The sequence below is a fragment of the Suncus etruscus genome, chromosome 11 (genome assembly GCF_024139225.1).
Source record: "Suncus etruscus isolate mSunEtr1 chromosome 11, mSunEtr1.pri.cur, whole genome shotgun sequence".
Classification (NCBI taxonomy): Eukaryota; Metazoa; Chordata; class Mammalia; order Eulipotyphla; family Soricidae; genus Suncus; species Suncus etruscus.
In genome coordinates, this window is record NC_064858.1 from 33,665,632 (window position 1) to 33,691,667 (window position 26,036).

Here is a 26,036-nt window from a genome sequence, read left to right on the forward strand (position 1 = left end):
GGCTGGCCCTGATATATGATCCTGTGGGGTGTGGCCCTGAAACAAAAAACCATAAAAGTACTTTTTTAAAAGAAAAAGAATACATCATAAAGATTACAAAAAACAATTGTTTTGTTTTAACTATTTTTTTTGGTTTGATTTTTGGGCCACACCTTGTGATGCTCAGGGGTTACTCCTGGCTATGCGCTCAGAAATTGCTACTGGCTTGGGGAACCATATGGGGCGCCAGGGGATCCGCGTGCAAGGCAAACACCCTACTGCTGCACCATCCCTCCAGCCTGTTTTTAACTTTTTTTCTTTTTTGTAGGGGATAGCACGCATGCAGTCCCCCACTACCATAAATTACACAGTCGAGCTTCACACATTTGGGGAAATCACAGAGGTCAGCACTCACGGAGTGCAATGGATGAGCCTCACCCTGGAGAAACCACCTTCATGATCATGGAATCGCCCCTGCCAGGTAAGTATTGTTTTTAACTTTTTAAAAAATTTAGCCACCATAAAATTAGTTATTCATGATTATGTTTCAGGCACACAGTATTTCAACACGATCCCTTCACTAGCACCTACTTCCTTTTATCAATGCCCCACCCCCACCCCCTAAAACAATTCTTAAAAGTCTAAAACTAATGAATAATAGAAAGTAAGCTTTCCATTTACACCATCTGGATCAATAGAAACATTTTTGTGTATTTCTTGGTTGAGTCACGTCCTTGGCACCTCATTAGAAAATGTGTATTAAGATCTCATCCCACAGGGCTGGAGCAGTGGCGCTAGAGGTAAGGCCTTGCAAGTGCTAGCCTAGGATGGACCAAGATTCGATCGCCGAGTGTCCCATATGGTTCCCCCAAGCTAGGATCGATTTCTGAGTGCATAGCCAGGAGTAACTCCTGAGCGTCAATGGTGTGGCCCAAAAACAAACAAGCAAACAAAAAAAGATCTCATCTTTCAATTCCAATTTTATAAAATGAAAATAACTTTCCTCCATTATTCATCACAAACTTCATTATGGAATATTTTTTTAAGTAACAGGTTTCCAAATCTTCCCAAACTTTTTTGTTTGTTTGGGTTTTTGAATTACACCTGGTAGTACTCAGGGCTTACTTCTGGCTCTGTCCTTAGGAATTTACTCCTAGCAGTGCTCAATGGACTCTATGGGATGTCAAGGACAGAACCTGGATCAGCCACGTGCAAGGCAAACACCCTACTCACTGTATTATGGCTCTACCCCCTAACTTTATTTTAATACGAAAATGTGACTTCTGAGTTTTAGTCACAGAATTTCCAGAGACACATGTGTAATGGGGTTGTTTGAATGAAAATTTACATAGTCTTTAATGAATCAACATACCCCTCAAAACAAATTTTTTGTGTTAGCAATATGTAAGAGAGATCATACAGAACACAGTAGAGCTCACTGGTCTGATTGGGCCTGACTCTCATATATGTTGGTTTCCTTTCCTCTCACAGGTATATCAAGCTGAGATTGAGATTAATGTTTCAACTCAATAACTTCCTCTATCACTCAAGTCCTGTTGGCTTAGAAGATATGACTAAACTCTCAACACATTAAAATTCTTTTTGGGCGGGGCCCGGAGAGATAGCACAGCGGCATTTGCCTTGCAAGCAGCCGACCCAGGACCTAAGGTGGTTAGTTCGAATCCCAGTGTCCCATATGGTCCCCCGTGCCTGCCAGGAGCTATTTCTGAGCAGACAGCCAGAAGTAACCCCTGAGCGATGCCGGTTGTGGCCCAAAAACCAAAATAATAATAATAATAATAATAATAATAATAATTCTTGTTGGGATTTTGGAACAATTCATATTGATGCACCAATTTTATTTAACAAAAAAATTCTGGATTAAAAGAGTTATTAACAGGTTCAACAGAAGGAAAGATTCTTTTTTATTGTTTCAGGCCATACTCAGCTGTATTCAGGGCTTACTCCCATTCTTGTCCTAAGAATCACTTCTGACAGACATTAGGGGACCTTATGATGTGCTGGGAATTGAACCAAGTTTGGCTCTATGCAGGGCAAGTGACTTACCCCTGCACAATCATCTCTCCAGCCCAAAAGGTGAGATTCTTTCCGCACGCGCGTGTACGTGTGTGTGTGTGTGTGTGTGTGTGTGTGTGTGTGTGTTTACACACATACGTATGTGGTGATCATTTACCTCAAACCAGAATAATAATCAAAGAGCCACAAAGAAATCTTTTATATAAAATTAAGTAGTTCGTTATCAATGAAACTCAACCAAAACTGTACCTATCTTTTTTTAAAATACAATGTCTTTTTTTGTAGTCTTTTCCTGCTATAACTCTTCTGTTCTTGAGGACTGCCACATTACAAGTGTATTTTCATATACACTTACACTTCTATGTGGTATCTTTCAACCAGACTAAAAAATAAACTAAAATTAGGAGAATTCCATTTTGCAGAGTGGTAACTCTAAAGCTTCTAGAAACTACTGAGACAAAATAAATGTTTGATATCTATCTTATGACCTATTTTTAACAAGATTCCTTTAAATAAAGATTGAAAAAGTCTGTTGTATAGGTTAAGAAAACAAATTTTCTTTAGGGAGCTAGTTTTCCATTTTCATTAGTTCATGAAAATTGAGTTAATAAAATGCTTGCTTTCACACTACTCGCAATATCTAAGATCTGGAAACAATACGAGTGCCAAGAAGAAATGAATGGATAAATAAACTATGGCATGGCTACACAATGGAGTATTACTCAGATATAAAATGCCTGAATTCAATACCTTAAACATAACTGTGAAAGACTTCAATTCACATTGGTCTCAATAAAAATTATTAAGAATATATAAAAATGGCCCAGAGAGATAGCACAGCGGTGTTTGCCTTGCAAGGTGGTTGGTTCAAATCCTGGTGTCCCATATGGTCCCCCCGTGCCTGCCAGGAGCTATTTCTGAGCAGACAGCCAGGAGTAACCGCTGAGCAACGCCGGGTGTGGCCCAAAAATAAAAAATAAAAAAATAAAAAGAAGAATATATAAAAATAAAATGAAATCCTGTAATTTGTGGCAACTAAATAAAACTAAGGGATGTTGGGGCCAGAGCAGTAGTGCAGTGGTAGGGCATTTGCCTTGCATGCAGGTGACCCAGGACGGGCCTAGGTTGGTTCGATCCCCAGCGTCCTGTATGGTCCTCCAAGCTAAGAGTGATTTCTTAGTGCAGAGCCAGGAGTAACCCCTGAGTGTCACCGGGTGTGAGTCCAAAACCAAAAACAAACAAACAAAACCTAGGAGATGTCATGCAGAGTAATGTGAATCAAAGGGAAGGCAAATACTGAATTCTCTCTCTCACATGTGGAGTATAAAGAATCATAGTAAAATAATAACAAATAATTCTTAGCATTTATAAATAAATGGCTACTGACTATATGAATTTACTAAGACAAAATGAATGTACTAAGTGTGGGGAGCAAGAATGTCTCCAGTGATAGAGCTCTGGATTCTAACACTTTGGCAGTAGGCGTAGAGTAGCCAGGCTGGATTCCTGAAACAATACTGCCAATTACAATGCTGAAATGCAAACATATTTGCTTTACATCAGGGATTGATGAACTTTTCTTTTACCTAGTCTTACCCTGTGGTCTCTCAACTTTTCTTTCTGTTCTCATCCTTTTGATTCCACTGTAAATCAATGGTTAAAAATAATTTTGTTTTGTTTTGTTTTTTTGGGCCACACCCGGTGACACTCAGGGGCTACTCCTGGCTATGTGCTCAGAAATCGCTCCTGGCTTGGGGGACCATATGGGACGCCAGGGGATTGAACTGCAGTCCGTCTTAGGTCAGCAAATGCCCTACCGCTGCACTACCACTCCGGCCCCCAAACTATTTATTTTTAAAGGGGGAGGTTGTATTCTAATAAAACTGGCAAAAACTGACCAGTTTCTCACTCCCCTGACAAAGACTATAGATAAAATATAAATTGCCAGTAAACATAAAATTCCTAACCTCATATAAGCGAGTAAACATTACACTAGGTGTGACCCCCCCCCCAAAAAAAATTGTGGCACAAAGTAAAATGTATAAACTAATTAAATAAGATTATGACTTTGGTTTGATTTGGGGCCACACCCATAGGTGTTCAGGATTTACTCCTGGCTCTGTGCTCAGGGCTCACTTTTGCAGGTTTCAGAGGAACCATACAAATTGCCAGAAATCAAACCCCGTTGTCCGTGTGCAAGGCAAGCATCCTATCCACTGTACTATCGTTCCAGTCCCTAATTATGACTTTCTTGTATGGAAAATAAAAAGATTCTTTTAAGAACTTGCCTAATATCACTATATAAATTCTTACTGAAGGAGTGAATTTTTCATCACTCTTTAAAGGAGGTGACCTGGGTTGTAACTCAGTAGTAGAGCATATTTTGACTCCATGGAGGTTTGACTCCCAGCATCATACAAAATAAAATAAAGTGTATTACTGCCTTTCCCGGCATCCCATATGGTCCCCTGAACCTGCCAGGAGCGATTTCTGAGTGTAGAACCCTGAGCGCTGCCGGGTGTGACCCAAAAACTGAAAAAACATAAATAAAAAATAAAAATGTAAGTTTGTGGATGGAGCAATCAACAGGCTGAATGCATGGTTTATATGCAAGAATGGAGCAGGGGTCTCAAACTCAATTTACCTGGGGGCCACAGGAGGCAAAGTCGGGGTGATCCTTGAGTGCAAAGTCAGTAGTAAGCCTTGAACATTGGGGGGGGGGGGGGTGTGTGACCCAAACAACTAAAACAAAACAAAACAAAAAAAGATTCCTCTAGGGCAGGACCACAAAATGTTGTGCGGAGGGCTGTTTGAGGCCCGAGTTTGAGACCCCTGGACTAACGTATAGACAGCACAACATGGAGCCCTGAGAGAACCTGAGCATAGTCAAGAGCAGAGAGCCTTCCAAAGGCTATGTGAGTTGGGCACCTGGGGCACCAAAAGAAAACAAAATTTAAGTTTTATTATTTTATTCTCCCAAAATCACCTGATGGCTCCCAACTGTATCAGAATGCTTTAGCCTTAAAACAAAGGTTTTCCATGATATACTTTTCACTTATCATCAATGATTTACTCCACAAACATTTAGTAAGCACTATGACCAAACTATTTTATTTATTTTGGTTTATTTGGTTTTTGAGTCAACCCAGTGGTGCTCAGGGGTTACTCTGGACAGGCATGGGGGCCCATATGGGATGCCAGGATTCGAACAGGGGTCCGTCCTGTGTTGGCCATGTGCAAGGCAAACACCTTACCGCTGTGTTATTGCTCTGGCCCCTGTGACCAAACTATTATTTTGGTCCAGCAGTCTTATCTCTAGCCTAGTTAAGGAGCATGTTTTCTACATATTTTATCTACCTACCATCACTTCCTTAAGGTAAATGAAAGAATAGAAATTGCAATTTCTATTCACAATTGTGAAGTTCAGAATCTATGAAGTTTAAAAGACCCTTCTTGTCACAATCACTTTAAACATCTTCTAAAACTAAAATAAATGTATTACTTTATTAGAATGTCTTTTAAGCAGTTTATTAATACTAATAAAAATCTTGAAATTTTTTTTAAATTGTGGCTAACCTGGAGAGCATGTCTCACTTTGTGATATAACTTCAGACTCATCTTTTTCTCCCGAAATATCTTCTTCATCAGAAAGTACCAAAAAGGCTTCTTTAGGCAAACTCTCACTACTTTCTTGTTTAGATGGTGAACCAAAAGAACCTTCCATCTTCTCTTCCATATCTGGGCTTGTCTCATCAATTGGAAGGAGAGAAGTTTTAGAAAAGCAAATAAGTTCAGTAGGGGCAAGCTTTTCCAAAATAGGAATAATTTCATCTGTCTCCATTGAATCTGAACTTTGTAAAATACTCTCATTCTTATCATCTTTTGTAGCATTTTCACTAACAGTATCTATTGGGTCCGTAGAGTTTTCATCTTCATTCTTTTCATTCTGGTCAACTTCCATACTGCTAGATATAGCCTCCTCTCCAAGAGCAGGCTTTACCTCAGTGTCTTCCTCCACCTTCTTTTCATTATCAGGAGATATATTTGAACAAATAATTTTATCATCTGTTTCTAGAGTTTCTTCATCAGCATCAATAGTACCATCAGTTTTATTTTTGTCATTAAGTGTCAAAACTTGGTCTATCTTCTCATGATCTGCATCTTGGTCAAGAACATCATCATCTTTATTGCTATTCGATTCTGTACTGTCTGTTTCAGGAACTGGTTCACAAACTGGTCCAGAACTTGATTCAAAGGTAGATTCAAAGGCAGATTCAGGAGCTGCTTCATCAGAAGTCACAGGTTGATCAGAAGCTCGCTCCCCAAGGGTCTGCTCCTCAGAAGCTGGCTCCTCAGAGGGTGAATCCCCAGAGGTTAAATCCCCAGAGGCCACATCCCCAGATCTCACATCCTCAGAAGATGGAGCATCAGCAGAAAGTGCTTGAGAAGCCTGATCACCAGAGGTTGAATCATCAGAAACTGGACCACTGGAGGCTGAGTCACCAGAGCCTGAGTCACCAGGGACCAGATCACCGACGACATGTTCACCAGTAGCTTGTTCACTGGACAGTCCATCACCAGACACGGGCTCACCAGAGCCTGATTCGCCAGATGCAGAACCACCAGAGACAGGTTCATCAGAGACAGGATCACTGGAGACAGGATCACCGGAGACAGAATCACTAGAAGTTAATACTTCAGGGGCCAGATCTCCAGAGTCTGAATCTCCAGAGGCCTGATCAACAGCAGCTGGCTCTCCAGAGACCAGCTCTCCAGAGGTGGGATCTCCAGCAGCCAAATCACTGGAGGACGGATCGCCAGAAGCTGGTTCCACAGTCACTTGAGGGGCTGATTCAGAAGTTTTATCAAGAGAAGATAAAGGCTCACAATTTAAATCTCATCCCTGCTTGTTTTTTTACATTAACAGTTAAGGTGCAAGGTGTTTCTTTCCTTTCTGCTTTATTTTTTTCAGGTTCAAAACAAAGCTCATCAATGCCATTCACCTCTTCTTTGTCATTAACACAATCAATATTTTCCAAAGGTGAAGTTGGGTCCAAATCTCCATTTTCATGGTTACCATTTAATAACTTGACATCAGTTTTCAATAATTCTTCTTTGACCTTATACACTACTTCAAGTTGCTGACGATCACTCACTCTCATTGTTTTCCGAGCTTTAAAAACTTTCTTCTGAGGTTCTTCTATATTGTCCATTTTGATTCTTTAAAAACGAAAGAGAGTGAGTTTAATAATTGAAACAGAAGCCATCCTCATTATAACATAAACTGATCACATAAGCAAGCAGCAATTTACATAATTTTAAGATAAAGTAAAATAACCCTTGCTGTGTGGTCATTTTCATATTTATTGGGTATAATATCCAATAAATACAAATATATTTCAATACAAAAAAGTTACAGCAGGCCCGGAGAGATAGCACAGCAGCGTTTGCCTTGCAAGCAGCCTGATCCAGAACCAAAGGTGGCTGGTTCAAATCCCGCTGTCCCATATGGTCCCCCGTGCCTGCCAGGAGCTATTTCTGAGCAGACAGCCAGGAGTAACCCCTGAGCACTGCCAGGTGTGGCCCAAAAAATAAATAAATAAATAAAAAGGTAGTTTACTTTCTAGCTCTCATTCTTAATAACCTAGTAGACTCAAGGTCTAGAAAAAATATATAAACATTTCCCCCAAAAGTAAATCTAGCAAGTAAATACATGCGGAAAGAAAAATAATCTTAAAGTAAAGGGGTAAGGGTTGGGCTTTATCTCCTTAGGGACAAGAGGATAGCACAGTGTCTAGTGAGTGTGGCCCAATTGGCGTTCAATTCCCAATACCACATGTCTCCCCTAACCTCTCCCACTTCCAGTATCCACCAGGTGCAGCTCTAGAAGCTTCAACGTTGCCAGAGTAATCCCTGAATTGGAAGGGCCTTAGAAACATAGCATGCTAATCCTTGCATTCAACTCCAAGCATGTTGGATTTGGTTGTGAAACACGACAGAGATTTCTGGGCTTCCTGAGCGCTAATTGGGTAGCCCAAAAAATAAATAAACGTTAAAGAGGGAAAGAAAAAAAAAAAACAAAAAAAAAACGAGATAAGACAAAAAAGAATTAAGGAACATGTGATTATGTTTATAAGCAGGGCTATCTAGAAAAAGGAAATACTAAATCTCTATACACATATACTTGCTAGTAAAATATCTGAAAAGAATTGTATCTAGAAAATATAAAATATTTATAATTGAATCTAAAACATATTATAAATGGTATTTGGAGTAAAGCAACAAAAATATAACTTAAATAGTAAACATTATAAAATTGTGTGAGGTCCCTTATCATACAGCCTACCTAGGATGGACGGTGGTTCGAATCCTGGCATCCATATGGTCCCTGTTGCTGCCAGGTGGCTATTTCTGAGTGGCAGAGCCAGCAGTAACCCCTGAGTGCTATACTGGGTGTGGACCCCCCAAAAAAAACAAAAACAAATAAACCATAAAATGGGGGAGAATGGAACTGGGAGAATAGCACAACAGATCAGGGCACTTTGCCTTGGTACCTGGCCATCCCAGATTTGATTCCCAAAATCACATATGGTCCCCACATACCTGCAGGAGTGATTTCTGAGTCTGGAATCAGGAATAACCTGAGTTGCCTCTGGTTGTAGCCCAAGAACTAAAAAAACTTCAACATGATACTCAGCAATTGCCTAGTAATTCAGGAAATGCAAGACAAAGTCATACTAAAAGAATACTTAAATACATCTGGATAATTAAAATAACATAATAACTGACAAGAACATGAATATTTGGGGGGCTTTACAAAATGCTGTTGGAACCTATAAAATGGTACAACTACTTTAGAAAACAATCTGGAATGTCTCATCATGTTAAGCATTAATTTTCAATCAGTCCTTTTTTATAATGCAGGAGCGTAAAGCTATCAATTTCCCTCTAAATACTGCTTTAAGCTGCATCTTATATTTTTGGTGTGTCCTATTTTCATTGTTGTGATCAAATTTCTTGTCATTTCTATCTTGATTTCTTCATCTGAGTTAAATTTCTTGAAAATGATGATGCAATATGATCATGAGAAATGCTTTTTTTTTTTTACAAAGGCAGGCAGGATAAATGGCTCAAAGGCAAGAGAACATGCTATGCACCATATGGTGCCACCCATCACTGCACAAATCTCAGACGTGGTACAACCCATGAGCTCTATTTTTTGGAGAAAAAAATTATTTTCTCTCTCTTTTTTTTTTTGGCCTCAAACCAAAAACAAACCCCCAAAACTAAAAAAAGAAAGCAAAAAAAGGGTTGATTTATAGTTTGTTTGTTTTTTAAAGTAGACTGTGAGGTGAGTCAGATCCAACCAAGAGGTCTGTTCTTTTAATGAATTATCCAGTATTTCAGAAAACGTGACCTTACTGGATAGTGTCTTTGCATGGGGCAATCAAGTTAAAATAAAGTTATTAAAGTGAGTCTAATGTAAGACATGTCTTTTACTAAGAGAAATATCTTAGATTTGCATGAGAACACCACAAGCCATACTTACGAGAGGTATGGCAGAAATCCTTGCTTAGAATGGCCCTATCAAAATCTTGATGCTGAACTTCTACCTCAACTATGAAACAATAGTTGTTATGAAGGAAAAAAATTAAAGCAACTTGATTTACCATAAAAACAGAACACAGGTAAAAATAAACAAAAGACAATTATCACTCATCTATCAAAATTTAACACTGACTCTGAAAACTCTAAAAAAGGAGAATAACTGAATCTAAAGGTTATCTGCAAAGGGAAATATAGATACTATAATGGTCAGAACCAAGACAACATCACTTTCTATATTAATGTCAGGCCAATGCTTTATGACAAACAGAAGAAAAAGAGAATATGAGAAAGACAATGCTGAGTACACACATCAGGAATATTGTTTTACGTTTGTATGTTTTACAATCACCATTATTAGTATATAAAATGCCATACTATGTCTGAAGAAAATGCAGTCTCACATCTGAGAACTTATCTGAAATACAGATAAGCTTTCCCCCCCCCCCCACATTGAGGTTTCTTATATCACTGCAACAAATAAAAACCTCAATGTGTTCAGTTACAAGTAAGATCCTAGTGTTTCACTGTTCCTTTGTTGGAAGCAATGGCCCTACCAATTTGCTGGAGGCCAATACAGGTTGAGGAACTATCACCGCAGCACAGTACTTATAAACTGTGGAACATATCACATAAATTCATTCACTTTAAAACAGTCAAATTTCCCAGACCTTTTACTGTAAGAAACTGTGAAAAACTAAAAAAAAAAAAAAAATCATGCTTTCAACTGAACCAAACCTTGAATGCAAAATTATAATAAGCTGGATCTGGAGAGAGAGTCCAGTTGGTAGGGCAGTTGCCTTGCATACAGTTAACCAGGGTTCAGTCCCAATATCCCATATGATCCTCTCAGAACCACTAATAGTGATTGAGTGCAGAGCCAGGAGTAACCCCTGGGGTGAAGTCCAAAACCAAAATAAATAAATAAAATTATCATAGGTCCTATTTTAATAGTTTTACTAATTTAAAATTTAAATTTAAGTCTCCCCAGACCCCTCCACAAAGAGAAAATATAATACAAATACAGTAGTCACACTCTTTGCTGACACCAAACTTACAAAATAATAAAATTTATAACAGATTTATGGATCACTTTTAAATATTAAATACTTAGCTGCAATTCATTAGAATGTTCTCTTAATTATAGGATATTTTTTCTTAACCTCATAATATTCACATTTTCAGCTGTTATATTAACAGGTATACTGAAAGTCAAATGCAAAAATAGTTTTATAATTTTTACCTAAGACCATAAATCCTGAAGAAACATGGGCTTAAATTCTAGTTTTCCCATGTACTTATTATGAGAGAACAGGGTAAGTTACCTAATATTTCAACATTTGTTTACAGCTACCTTCAAAAAAAGACTATCAGTGCCTGCCACAGATGTGCTGATGATTAAATGAGATTATCTATATTAAACTCTTAAAACACAGTAAACAATTATATGGGAAAATTTTTATATATGCTTAGAAAGTATCTAAGTATAAACTCGAGAATATGAAACTTAATATTTTGGGTGTTTTGTGTATGAATTACAGCAGAGTACAACTTTATGTTAAACTGCCACTAACAAAGAACATTTAGTAAGTATAATCTAAGCAAGCTGTTTTAATCAACAGAATCATCCGATGCAATAGATTAGCTATTATACAAAGAATTTCTAAATAACTACCATCTATACCCACCAGGGAGCACACTACAGCCATTTCCCAGAGCCTTTATGGGTTCTAAATATAATGAAAAACAGACAAAGCAGTAAGAAAGCATGTACAACCGGTTCAAACTGGTTCAGCCATATCTGTATAAACCAATCAGCAATAAGTGTTTTTAAAATCTGTTTTACATAAGCAAAATATATTTAAGAAATAGTCACATTAGAAATGGGTGTGTTAACTCCAAACACATTTCCATCCACGTGACTCTTATCAGTTAACAAAAAAAAACCATTTCTAAGTATTAGTTCAAATATTGTCATCTGGCTCTAAGATGTCATTTACAAACTATTCAGCAAAAAAATATTATTTTTAAGCAGGCAACACAAGAATCATGAAAGCTCTAACATGACTATAACTCATTTTCACAAGAAAAGCATTTATATTTTATAGCAGATGTCTAGTCATATCTACAAGCAAATCTATAAAATACGATGAGCTACTTTCTCCTAAAAATATTTTTAACAATATAGTCCAAAATAAGTTTCTTAAGTTCTAAATATTCAGATACAAAAATTGAGGAAATACTACCACTAGTAAAATTTGCAATACTAACAAGGGTTTCACCTTTACCAAAGGAATTTATATTTAAATAGCCAAGAAGGATGTTACCTGTACATGTAACAGTGTCTATGGCTGGGAAAAAATTTTCAAAATTTTGGTAAATTATTTATAAATAGAGCTCATTGAGTCTCTTCTTCTTAAAAGGAAACATTATTTTCTTCTCTGCTTCATTATTTTCTACCTACTCCTTTTCTTCTCTTCTACGTAAGAGATCCTAGCTATGAAACAACAAAAGGGAAGAATTACCAAAAGCTGTAATGTCTTATAGCCTACAATCTGCCTGCTCAAACTCAAGAATTTAAGAGGCTGTTCAAGAGCAGCTCACAGGCCCAGCCAATCAGACACCAGTATTCTGATTCCTGCCCAGCAACAGGAGACAGACAATAAGGTCAGAGAAACACAGTTAAAACCTGGATCCGCATTACTTCAGTGAGGTTCTTTGTCTGATAACAAGTAATCTAGAACATAATGACATAAAATCCTAATTCCACACAGTAAGTATTAAAGATTACCACAAATAAATACATTTTTCTTTTATATGCTACTTTGGCATTTAAATGCCCATTGCCACGTTCCGGAAACAAAAATTCATATTCTTGCTAGGCAATGAGCAAATAAATATTGACAATACACAAGAACACATGTATCTCTACCAATCGGTTAGAATCCACAAAATTCAATGTTAATTTCCCTTACGGGGAATCCATAACCCTTCAAGTCTGTAAAATTTTCATAATCAAAGATTTAGCCAAAATGTGTATTTTCACTTCTATTTATCATTGATAGGATATTAAAGATTCAAAAAATTAATAGTACTCTGGACCTAAAGGTTTGCTGTGGGTGACACTAAAGTGTTTTGCTGTCTACTCCACTAATGAATTAATTCATCTAATAAAACTTAAGTGTGTGGTTCTTGGCAACCTACATCATGTTATAAGAAATATTACTACACCTTTTGCTACTTAACTGCATTTCATAGAAGGTTACAAAAGGTAATGTGGGATCTACCCTACTGATGCAATAAAGCAATACAGTAAATATCGGTGTAAATTGATTGAAGGGAAATTTTTATTGTGCTACATCACTCTTTAAACATAAAATTCTAAGAATAATAAGTAGTGTTCTGTGATCAGAATATATTAGTCTCATACTCATTGTCTGATATTTTTTAAGTAAACAATTTTAAAAATAAATTTTTCCCTTCTTTTTAAATTACAGATGAGCCCTGTAATTTTTCAAACATACCTAAGAGGGAGTTTGCTGCAGCCTTACAATTAAGTTTATATAATATCCCCATAGGAAAAATATATCAGCAGCAGTCTCAATGTTTCAGTCTTGTAAGAGAAATGAAATTCACTATCTGATTGGTTCGTATCTGCATTTGCCTACAACCAATCAGACATCAGCATCAGTAACCTTCCCCAGCAACAAGGGAAGCAGATGAGGGCAAGTACTCTAGCAAGAATTCAAGTGCTAGGAATAAAAAGAAACACATTAAAAAATATAACCTCAGATACTGTTTCAATAATAGGTTTAAGCAGACTTTTTTTTAAATCAAATAAATGTCTGCAGAAACTGTTTTTAGAGAACAGCCTCAACTTAATTTATACATGGCTACACATACAAACTACATCCACAGTATGGATCCCCTATGAAATATGTTTTAAAAATAAGAAGAAAAAGGGGCCGGAGAGATAGCATGGAGGTAAGGCGTTTGCCTTTCATGCAGGAGGTCATTGGTTCGAATCCTGGCATCCCATATGGTCCCCTGTGCCTGCCAGGAGCAATTTCTGAGCCTGGAGCCAGGAATAACCCCTGAGCACTGCCGGGTGTGACCCAAAAACAAAAAACAAAACAACAACAACAACAACAAAATTAGAAGAAAAAAATAAGGGGGAAACTTGCAAAATAGTATCTAAGTTATTAAAATGTATTGATATTACTATAGTGTTTATTGGTGTTTAAGTCTTATTAAATGGGTCTTCATTACACAACAAAATTATTAGCCAACAGACCTAAGAGTGGCCTTCCCTAAAATAATAACTTTATTCTTAAGGTTCTTAGCTTTTCTAGCAATGCAACACAGCTACTGGACTTTTCAAGAACCCTATTCTCAACTGAAAGCTTTATTTTTCTTGTTCCAAGTCTCCAGAGTTTTGCAATCGTATAATGAATAATCATTGTTCATAAATACAATAATCTGTTTATTTTTACTGCCTATTAATGATACTGACAACCTTACAACGCAAATGGTTCATCTACTTTGAATACATCTATTCAAATTTAGTATAGATTTTATAATTTTTAGATTAAATACTAGAAATTTTATCATCTATGTTATTCTTTCCATAAAGCCAATATTTCCAAAGACTTTTATTAAAAATCCAACAAATATTTTCTAGAAGTTTTCTGAGTTACTCATAGTACTGGCAGTATTTAAAGATATAAAAAAAAATTCAGATACTTTGCAATATTCAATTCCAGTATGCTAAATCTCACTCAATTATGTAATAATGCTGTCTGTGGTGAAACTTGATCAGTAAAACTTGATTCAGCAAAATACAGCATAGCATGATAACATTTAACACTTCAAATAACTATCTGTCATAGATAGATAAATAACTCTTTTCTGTCAGAGAGCACACTGTAGGAACTTGAGTATACTGTTAATTTTACCACAAGTAGACATTAGTGTCTGTATACAGACATATTAGCTAGAGGAATGTAACTAGAAAGTTCCTAACTATTCAATTATCTTTTTAAAAAGCAATTTATTTGTGCATCATCTTAGCGAATAATTAGCTGGGATATCAAAACATGGAAAGCAGTATGTCCTAACTTACTTTTTTTTTTTTTTTTTTTTTGCTTTTTTGTCACACCTGGTGACACTCAGGGGTTACTCCTGGCTATATGCTCAGAAATTGCTCCTAACTCAGGGGACCATATGGGACCAAGGGATCGAACCAAGGTCCATCCTAGGTTAGCGCATGGAAGGCAAATACCCTACCGCCTGCACCACCACTCTAGCCCCCTAAAACTTACTTTTTTAAAGTAACCAATAAAGAATATAATAAGTTTGATTACCAACAATTCCTTTAAAGAAGCAGTAGCAAATCATAAACTTGAAACTTTATCAACCTCTATCAATAGATTTTGTAAACCTCTATCAAGAGTCTAAATAACGTTCGGTTAAAAATTCTAAAATAATCTACAAGGAGGAAAAAAATTACGTTAAAATTATTTCTCCAAGTATATTTTGGAACTTGTTCTCCAACATACTCAAGTTAAGACTAGTTTAACTGATCCAAAAAATGCAGTGTTAGAATACACTTAATCAAATTATATCCTCTAAGAAAATTAGCCAGTTATCGAATGTTAATTAATAAACTGTGCGGCAATTGGCTACAATTTTTGATATTTCTTTTAGAAATTGAAGAAATCACGTAATATAAATACTAATGACAGGGGCCCGGAGAGATAGTACAGCGGTGTTTGCCTTGCAAGCAGCCAATCCAGGACCAAAGGTGGTTGGTTCGAATCCTGGTGTCCCATATGGTCGGTCCCCTGTGCCTGCCAGGAGCTGTTTCTGAGCAGACAGCCAGGAGTAACCCCTGAGCACCGCCGGGTGTGGCCCAAAAATCAAAAATCAAAACAGAAAAAAAATACTAATGACAATGCACACAGTAGGAACTTGAGTATACTGTTAATTTTACCACAAGTAGACATTAGTGTCTGTATACATACACATTAGCTATAGGAGTGTAACTAGAAGGTTCCTAACTATTCAATTATTTTTTTAAAAAAAGCAATTTATTTGTGCATCATCTTAGCAAATAAGAGAACTTACTCAACACACTAGAAAAGGATTTCCCAAAAAAGAGTATTTAGGAAAAAAAGGCCACAGCCTAACAACACAATAATGAAAAACAAAAAGCTCTAAGAGGAACAAGACAAAATGTCTGTTCTTACCACTGCTATTCAGCATATAGGTTCTTGAACAATTTTACAGAAAATGAAACATAAAGGTCACTCAACTGGAAAGAAAAACAATACAAAACTATATGCAGATGAAAAGTCTTATGTACAGAAAATCAAGAGTAAACTAAAATTTGGTAAGACTAGTGTGTTTAAAAATTGTAAGTTGCCTGTTGTATTTCTGTACGTGTCCAAAATAGTATTAAAAAACAAAATGCATTTATAATTGTACAAAAATAATTTTAAAACAAAAATATCTGTAAAAACTTAATATTCTGAAAACACTGAAGAAACTAAAGCAGACCTAACTAAACAGAAAGATAGATCATACTCCAGAATTAGTAAGCTCATAATATTTAAGATATCCATAATTTCAAAACTAACCTACAGATTCAAGGCAACACTTATCCAAATCCCAGCTATTCTCTTTGAGGAAATTAGCATTATCAAGATCAATGAGACAGTACAGCTGAAAAGGCCAAAGGTTAGATCTCTGGCACCACATATGGTCCCGAGTGCCATCAGGCATGATCACTGAGCAGAGTCAGGAGTAAACCTCTAAGTACAGCTGGGTGTGGCCCCCAAAAAAGTGTAAAAAAGAGAACGTAAATACAAATCTATACAACTTCCAAATTCATATCTACATATACATATATATGACCACAAATTTACAAAGTTACAAAATTAAAACATTAGTGAATACAAGGACACTAACAAGGAAGTGAAGAAAGCTCATACAATAGGAAAAATACATCTAATTATGTATTAGAACATATTAAAAATTCAGTAAAAAAGCACAGATTAAAAATGAGCAAAACAGGGGCAGAGTGATAGAACAGGGGATAAGGAGCTTGCCTTGCATGAAGCCAGCTCCAGTTTTATCACCAGCATATGATCCCTGAATCACCACCAGGAAGTAAGAACTGACCACTGATATGAGCCAAAAAGAAAATACTAAAGAAAAGCGAGAAAAAGATTTGTATAGATCATTTCTCCAAAGATATACCAATAATAAACAGAAAAATGTTCAACATCATAGTCATCAAAGATATATAAATTATTAGAGTAAAACAGGACTTTATAGAGGGTGAAAACTTGGAACCATACCCAGCAGTGACCAGGGCTTAAATCTAGCTCTGTAATCAGGGGTTTGAGGCATGGTTTGAGGGACAGTATCTAGTGCAGGGATAGAACAGGGCTAAAGCCACATACAAGCCAAGTGTCTGAATCCCTGTACTAACTCTGCAGTCCATGATCATTTTTTAAAGGAAAGAAAATGACAAATATTAACAAGAATTTGGAATTCTTAGAGGCAGCTGATGGGACTGTCAAGCTGAATAATTGCTTTGGAAAACAATTTAGCCATTTCTCAATGAATTAAACGTAAGAACTGCCATAAGGGCCAGAGTATAGTATACAGCAGGTAGGACTCTTGCCTTGCACGCAGCCAAGGCAAGTGACCCAGGTTCAATCTCCTGCATCCCATATGGTCATCACCGAAGAACAACCAGGAGTTTTTCCTGAGTGCAGAGCCAAGAATAATTAGACCTGAGCATTGCCTCGTGAGGTCCCAGAAGCAAGCATCCCAAGCTAGCTAATGATGGATCACCAGATAGATAGCTCAGTGGTAAGGCTCTTGTTTTCATGAGGCTGACCATGGTTCAATCCCCCCAAAACTTATGTTGCCCCAAGCATCACCAACTAGTGATCCCTGAGCACAGAACCAGGACTAACATCAGAGTAAAACCAAGTGTGGTTCACAGACTAAAGGAAAAAAGGAAGCTATATATAACTTATTTTTGCAAGAGTCTATATTCACTATAATGTATCTTACCATCATTTAATGCATATCTTTTAGTATATCTTTATATTTTATACCTTTAAGTGTATCTTTTAGCAGTAATTATTATAAAAGGCTTTATAAAAAAAGAGGGGGGCTTGGGGCCAGAGTGATAGCACAGCAGTAGGAAGTTTGCCTTGCCTTGTACACAGCAGACCCAAAATGGAACCGAGTTCGATCCCCAGCATCCCATGTGGTTCCCCGAGCCTACCAAGAGTGATTTTCTGAGCACAGAACTAGGAGTAACCCCATGAGTGCCACCAGGTGTGGCCCAAAAACCAAAAAAAAGGTGGGGGAAGCTTTCATGCCTATATATATGTACTTTCTTGTCTTGGTTTGGTGCCACCTACAAAATGTGCTCTGGGCCCGGAGAGATAGCACAGGGGCGTTTGCCTTGCAAGCAGCCGATCCAGGACCAAAGGTGGTTGGTTCAAATCCCGGTGTCCCATATGGTCCCCCGTGCCTGCCAGGAGCTACTTCTGAGCAGACAGCCAGGAGTGACCCCTGAGCACCGCCGGGTGTGGCCCAAAAACAAAAAAAAAAAACAACAAAAAAAACAAAAAAAAATGTGCTCTGGTATTCAGGTATCTGCTGTATAACTCTCTGGCCCTATATAATATTTAGTGAGAATTAATTCTCATGTATTAAACAATTAAAGTGTACAATACTTGAACATCTTACAATACGTTGATGTGATACAGTTCAGAGATCACTTAACAAGGGAAAATAAGTACTTCTGCTTAATAAAAATGAGCTACATAATGTCTAAAACATAGGCCAAATTTTTAAAAAGGAATATATACAGGAACTAACATTAAAATAATTCTTAAAGGGGCCCGGAGAGATAGCACAGCGGCGTTTGCCTTGCAAGCAGCCGATCCAGGACCAAAGGTGGTTGGTTCGAATCCCGGTGTCCCATATGGTCCCCTGTGCCTGCCAGGAGCTATTTCTGAGCAGATAGCCAGGAGTAACCCCTGAGCACTGCCGGGTGTGGCCCAAAAACCAAAAAAAAAAAAAAATTCTTAAAGGAAAAGGTTACATTATTCTTAAATTCTTTAACTGAATCACCATAAGGTAGTTACTAAATTGTTCATGATTGAGTTTCAGTCATACAATGTCCAACACCCATCCCTTCACCAGTGTAGTTTCCCACCACCGAAGTCCCCATTTCTGAATGTCTGAGGCAGACATTCTCTTTGTCTCTGTCCCCACTCTCTCCCCACCTGTGTGTCTCTCTCGCTCATCTCCTCCCCCTGGCTGTTATTCTTGTAGGAGGCAACAGTGCTTACCCACACCAATTTCTATGGACCTGTAAACAAAAATGTAAGCATTTTCGAAATGGGCAGTTTCATATATAGAAGAGCTTTCTTTGGGGAGTCAAGCTGCTTAGTAACAAAAAGTAACAAATATCCCATTGCTCATAATACTGGCTCTGAAAAAGTGGGATACATAGCACTGAAAAAAAATCAATCAAATCTGACACAAGGGAGGTACCATTTTAAGCTATCATAGCTTTTTTAGTTTAATTTCCTACTTTAAAAAATAAAATACCATTTGAAAGCAATTACTTTTGCTTATTGCTACATAATGATGGAAATCCTCTTTAAAATAACAAACAAACCCCAGAGTGAGGCCCTGCAACCATCTTATCAGTTCTTTCACAAAGGCAGAACTGAAATAAAATTTACATAGTCACTGTGGTTGGCTAAAGCAAGCGAGCTTCTGTAGCCAATCAGAGAGCTAAAACCAGGGCAACCATAAGAGGAGAAATTTTAAATCTGCCTGGCAACGGTCTAAAAATAGAAACAATGTGCTAGTATGAATCCCAGAATAGATGTGAATATAACTGCAAAACTACCAGCAAAACCACATGATTTTCTTGGAGAAAAAACAAAGGTACCTTTCATTTTATCACTTAAAACATCGCGTTAGACGCATTTCTTACTAGATAATAAAGAAATATTTCTTACTAGATAACAAAGAAATAGGAATATTAACCTAAATAAAAGGTCCACTTACAAGGCCCATGCCTTTGCTCCTACTCACACTCATATGCTCAGACATATTTAAATATATGTAATTTACATGTATATGCACACACTTATTTAATAGCATTTCTCTTTTCTGAAGCAAGAGAGATAGGGCAGCAGGAAGGGAATTTGCATGTCATGGGCCAGGATTCAATCTCTGGGTCCACTGGAAAGTACAGATGGTGCGATATATGCCATAATCACCATTAAAACGAATTTGTTCTAACAGTGTCTTCCACACAGGAGGTACTCAATGTGATTGTTTTCTCAATCAAAATAATTTAGATGGGAATTAGACATCGTATGACTGAAACTCAATCGTGAACAACTTCGTAGCTGTGTATCTTATGATGATTCAATTAAATAGTTGATTTAGAATTAAAATTTAGGGGCCAGAGAAATAGCACTGTGGTAGGGCATTTGCCTTGAACGCAGCGGACTCGGGACAGACCGGTTCAATTCCCAGCATCCCATATGGTCCCCGAACATGCCAGGAACAATTTCTAAGTGAAGAGCCAGGAGTAACCCCTGGGTGAAAACGGTGTGACCCAAAAACAAACAAACAAAAAAATTAAAATTTAGAAATCCAATACATATTATTGTTCATGACAAGTGAAAGTTAAGGGAAATTTGGGGACCATATGGGACACCAGGGGGGGATCAAATCCGCTGTCAGTCCTAAGTTAGCGCATGCAAGGCAAATGCCTAGACCGCTGTGCCACCGCTCCAGCCCCATAGATTTTTTTAAGACCCCATAGATTTTTAAAGTAGCATACAGAAAGCCCCCACCAATAGGTACAAAGGTTTAATTCTAATAACAAATACTATTAGACTATAGAATCCTACTCTTTCATATTCTCAGAAAACTCAAAGATTTGTTCCTTTTATTTTTTCCATCTGAATCAAAGTAATATTGCTGATAAATGACCCTCTTAATATAGCTCATTAAATTATAACAGGTCTTTATTTTAAATTATATTTATAACAAGTCTTTATCTTTCTTCAACTGAACTTCAGAAATTACTCTTTGCTACCATGATCTCTTAGACTAAAATTTTCCCACAAAAGCATTAGAAAAATTAATATTTTTCTGGCAAGCAATGTATATGATAACCTACTTGTTTCTGACAAATGTTCAAAGATGGTTTCCCAAATCAGAAAGCTATTAACAAAACTTTATGATGTATTTTAAGAAAGTATTGAGATCCATTACCCAAAACCAAGAATTACTGTTGTTCATCTTTAGTACCTAAATTTTTTTAATCTGCACAGATCTTTCCCCAAAACACATTAGTAACTCAATCTCATTCCCCCTAATAATCCTAGTTTCTTCACCCATTTTACAAAACAGAAATCTCAGGTTCTGTTCACATCTCTTTTATTCTAATTTTTCTCTTAGTGTAATGCTACCTCGGACTGTTGTTAAAGTTTGTACGTGGTATATTAAAAAAATATTTTAAAAAATTTTAATTTAAAAAAAAAGAAAATAATTAGCTTCTTTTGGTATGCTTGTTTCACCTCTTGTTCTAAATTTCATACATAACTATAGGGAGCAAACTGATAAAAATGAAGGGGAAAGGAGGCACTAAATATGCACAAGAAAGATTGATACAAAAAAATAGAAAGAGACTGGCATTGCTTTAAATTTTTAGGTCTAAAGTTTTCCATCTATAATAAAGGAAAATTAAAACAGAAAACCTGAACGTATCCTTTAATTTGATTCTTACACAAAATTTCAATCATTTTTCTCTAAAATGCACTGCACTACTGACGAATGAAAAATGTAGGAAACATTATTCTTGTAGTCAAGTTTTCAAATGTAGCCATGTAGGGTCATGTAGGGTCAACTGTAGGGCAATTTTTAATAGACTGAAGAAACACAATGATTGACAGTACAAAAATATATCCTCATTAAAGTAGATGACTTCAAGAATATTTTGATATGAACTTGGATGAGAAATATAGGCAGTAATGCAATGTATAAATATCTTTCTACATAAATAGCTATGAATATGATAAATTCACTATTTTTCTTAATCTGCCATCTCTTCCAATAACTCTTTATTCCTAATAATCAAAAACATCCTTTCAAATGTGTGATCACAAGACTTATATAGAGGCTTCAGGCTTCCTAATCGGGTTAGTACTCCCAAGGTTTATGAGCTAGCTTTCAGAAAACTGACAGCATAATCAGTCAGACTTAAATGGGCGGAGAATAAAGGATATAGGCCTTTTTTTCCAATCTGAGTTCAATTGCACTTCTGTTCATAACCCTATTTATAATTCAGTTATATCCACAAGACTTCACAAGTAGTTGCTAAGCAACATCAACATGCTGAGTTCAGGACTATTAGAAATCTGGCTCTCTGCCACAGAAAAATATTTAACTGAGCCTAGAGCCTCCAGAATTCAAAAAAGATGAAAAGGGGAATAAATTCCAAGATAAACAATAATTACAATACACCACCAAGCAACTAGTCAAGGGTTCTCAAGTCACTTATTTTGGTGCTTCCAAATATTCATTCTATTTCTGAAACATATCTTTTATATGAAGCTAAGCTACTAAAGAATTTAAAATATGGGCCAGAGAGATAGCATGAAGGTGGGGCATTTGCCTTAAATGCAGAAAGACAGTGGTTTGAATCCCGGCATCTCATGTGGTCCCCAAGCCTGCCAGGAGCAAATTCTGAGCATAGAGCCAGGAGTAACCCAAGTGCTGCCACCAAAAACCAAAAACCAAAAAAAAAAAAAAAAAAAAATGTAAGATATGATTGGAGACATCAGAAAAAATGGCAAAAGTGAGTTAAAAAAGTTAAAAAGTTAAAAAAGACAATGTACAGGACTGGTAAAGGAGAGCTGGAGCAATACACAGTGGTTAGGGCTCTAGACTTGCGCATAGCCAAGCCAGATTTGATCCCAACATCATATATGATTCCTCAAGCACAGCCAGTAATGATCTCTGAATCATTACTCTGAGCCAGTACTAAGCCTGTGCATCACAAAAAAACTGGCGTAGGAGAGACTAAGAAAAAAGTGTAAGATATTACTAAGATTTTTCTATTTTAAATTAAACTACTAAGGCCAGGGAATAAAAAAATGACATTTTTCTTCAAATGCTTATTCCCATATTCCTTCATTAACTAAGAGAAAAATGGTCTAGCCCAAACTACACTGGTTTTCATTTTTAATCACTTCTTTTTTTTTTTTTTTTTTTTTTTTTTGGTTTTTGGGCCACACCCAGTAACGCTCAGGGGTTACTCCTGGCTATGTGCTCAGAAGTTGCTCCTGGCTTGGGGGACCATATGGGACACCGGGGGATCGAACCGCGGTCCGTCCAAGGTTAGCGCAGGCAAGGCAGGCACCTTACCTTTAGCGCCACCGCCCGGCCCCTTTTTTAATCACTTCTAAGCATATTCCGAAATGCACTGACAATCCAAAATAGTTATAAAATTAACTGTCATTTTTCAACAGAAACTGAAAAGGCATCTACTAAAAGCCAATACTCATTCACTGACAAAAAATAAAATTAAAAACAACAAAGACTGGCCCTTAAGTTAATAAAGGAACTTCAAACCAACAAGGAGCTTACTGGCATTGGCAAATTATTTAGCATCTCTAATAGTAGCATACCCATGTTCCCAGATCTAAAGACACTGAGAGTTGTCTATGTTGGTTTCATGTGTTTTGTTGCAAGAATTTCTGTATATGTGTTGTTTCTCGTTACTGTTTTTAAAGGTGCATATTTATGATCTGCATTGTGACTTGGAGATAATAAAATTTAGACTGTAAAAAAACTGCGGGGTCAGGAGCAAGAGATAGTATAGCAGGTACTAGAGCACTTGCCTCACACATGGCGAACCTAGGATCAATCCTCAGCATCCCATACAGCCTGAGCCTGCCAGAACAGAGCTCAGGGGAATTTTTGTTTGGGGAGGGAGGGGGAGGGCTTGGGAGATACAAAGAGAAGGAAACAATAACAAAATAAAATAAAATAATATTTGGAGCCAAAATATATTTTACCATAAAAATATCATTGTTTACCAAAACAATCAAATTGAAACACAAGTCAAAATGAACACTCAGGGGCTAGAGCAATAGCACAATGAGAAGGGCATTTGCCTTCTACTCAGCAGCCAACCTGAGTTCGATCCCAGGTATCCCATATAGTCCACCAACCCTACCAGAAGTGATTTCTGAGTGTAGAGCCACGCATAACCCCTGAGTACTACTGGGTATGGCCCAGAAACAAAACAAAGAAAAAGTGAACATTCAAATCAAAACACTTTTAAAATTAAAATTTCAAATACAAGTATCAAGTGCCAGTAACTAAAAAAAAATTTTTTTAACTACAAAAATAGAATTCAAGTGACATCAGACTTGTCAGCAGCAATACTGAATGCTAAAATGTAAAATTAATAAGCATAACTTAAAGTCCAGCAGGAAAGTTATTGTTAAACTAGAATTCTATTATCAGAAAAACCAGCAACTGCCAAGGAGAGAGATAACACAGTACTTCAAAGCACAGGCTTAGAAAACAGACCCTTGCTAAAGTGATTCAATAAAGATAAAAGACAGCAAAAATCCTGAAGGAAATTCTCAGAAAAGGAAAACTAGAATATCCTATGAAACAATTTATAAAACTCATAAGCAGATTATAATAGTCAACCATCTATGATCTTTAAAATAAATATTCTGGGGGCCAAAGAGATAACTCAGAGGGCTAGAGTACATGATATGCAGGTGGTAGGCCATGGTTCAATGTCCAACGCTGTTTGGTCCCCTAAGAACCACATAGAGCAATTTCCAAGCACTGAGCCAAAGAAAGCCCTTGAAGGTTCAGAACCCTTAGATAATAAATATTCTGGAATAAAAGTCCGAGATTAATGAAATGGGAGTTAATGAATTTAGAATTTGTAGACTATGTAGTAAAAATAAACTACCCATCTAAAAATAATTAAAATATTTCAAGTAGAATTATATTAAAATGTTATTATATGCAAAATATATATATATATATGCAAGAGGTATACCATACAATAAAACATCATAGAAGAGCTGAAAACAAAGGAATAGAAACTGCCAGTCTGGGCAAACACACAAAATAAGTATCAAAATATAAAAAAGCATTTAAATTGAAAATCAGGTAATGGGGAATCAAAAGGATGTTTTAGTAATATAAAATCAATTCACATATATGATATATCTAAATAATATTGCTCCAAATCACATAAAGCAAAAGCTGTTGTAAAATTTCATAAATAGGCCTAGAGAGATATTACAGCAGGTAAGGTATATGCCTTACAAGAGGACAAGCTAAATTCAATCCCTGTCACCACTTATGGTCCCCCAGAGCTCAACCATCTCAACCAGGAGTGAGTGATGAGCCCTAAGAACAGCCAATCCAAAAGAAAGAGAGAAAAAAAAAAGATAAATTCATATATGCACAAAGTAATATGAACCTTTCTGAAACCTTAATAACTTAAAAAATAAAACTTAAAAATGCACAAGACAGGGGCCAGAGAGGTAGCACAGAGGTAGGGCATTTGCCTTGCACACAGCTGACCCAGGACAGATGTAGGTTTGATCACCGGTATCCCATATGGCCCCCTACGCACAAAGCCAGGAGTAACTTGCACGGTGTGGCCAACCCCCCCAAAAGCATAAGATGGCAATCCCTGGCCATAAAAGAATAAAGCTGAATAAAGAACAGTAAAATGAAAGTATGTCCTTATACATTAAACACACACACACATTTTGTATTAAAAGGCAATGTTGAAACAATCAAAAGAATAAACAGACCACAACTAAGGAATTCAACTAAATTCCCTAGGAAATATACACATCTAGAGCCTTCAACTAAAATGAGTAAGAACACAGATTAAGAAAAACGCTAGTGAGGGGCCGGGAGAGACAGCACAGCAGTAAGGCGTTTGCCTAGCACAAGGCACAGGACAGATCTTGGTTCAAATCCCGGATCCCATATGGTTCCCCCGAGGCTACCAGGAGCAATTTCTGAGAGTAACCTGAGTGCTGCTAAGTGTGACAAAACAAACAAACAAACAAGCAAACAAAAAAAAGCAAAAGAAAAAAGCTAGTGTGGCTAGAAAGATAGCACAGTGGTAGGGTGTTTGCCTTGCAAGCAAACAACCCGGGACTGACCCAGGTTCGATCCCCAGCATCCCTTAGGATCACTCAGCCTGCCAGGTGCGATTTCTGAGCGCAAGCGCAGAGCCAGAAGTAACCGGAGTGCCACTGGGTGTGACCCAAAACAAAACAAAACAAAAAGGCTAG

The 26,036-nt window shown here is 37.0% G+C and overlaps 1 protein-coding gene and 1 non-coding gene across 2 annotated transcripts in view; both read right to left on the minus strand.

The window, feature by feature from the left end:
* Positions 1 to 26,036, minus strand: part of ATF7IP (activating transcription factor 7 interacting protein) — a 120,383-nt gene that overhangs the window by 62,965 nt on the left and 31,382 nt on the right. Inside the window, 2 exon segments of the mRNA XM_049783693.1 lie at positions 5,593 to 6,931; positions 6,933 to 7,236. Coding sequence (XP_049639650.1) covers positions 5,593 to 6,931; positions 6,933 to 7,229 — 1,636 coding nt within the window. The 5' untranslated portion in view covers positions 7,230 to 7,236.
* On the minus strand, positions 305 to 468 carry LOC126023103 (U1 spliceosomal RNA). The gene has a single exon (XR_007500315.1). It is a non-coding gene; the product is annotated as a U1 spliceosomal RNA (small nuclear RNA).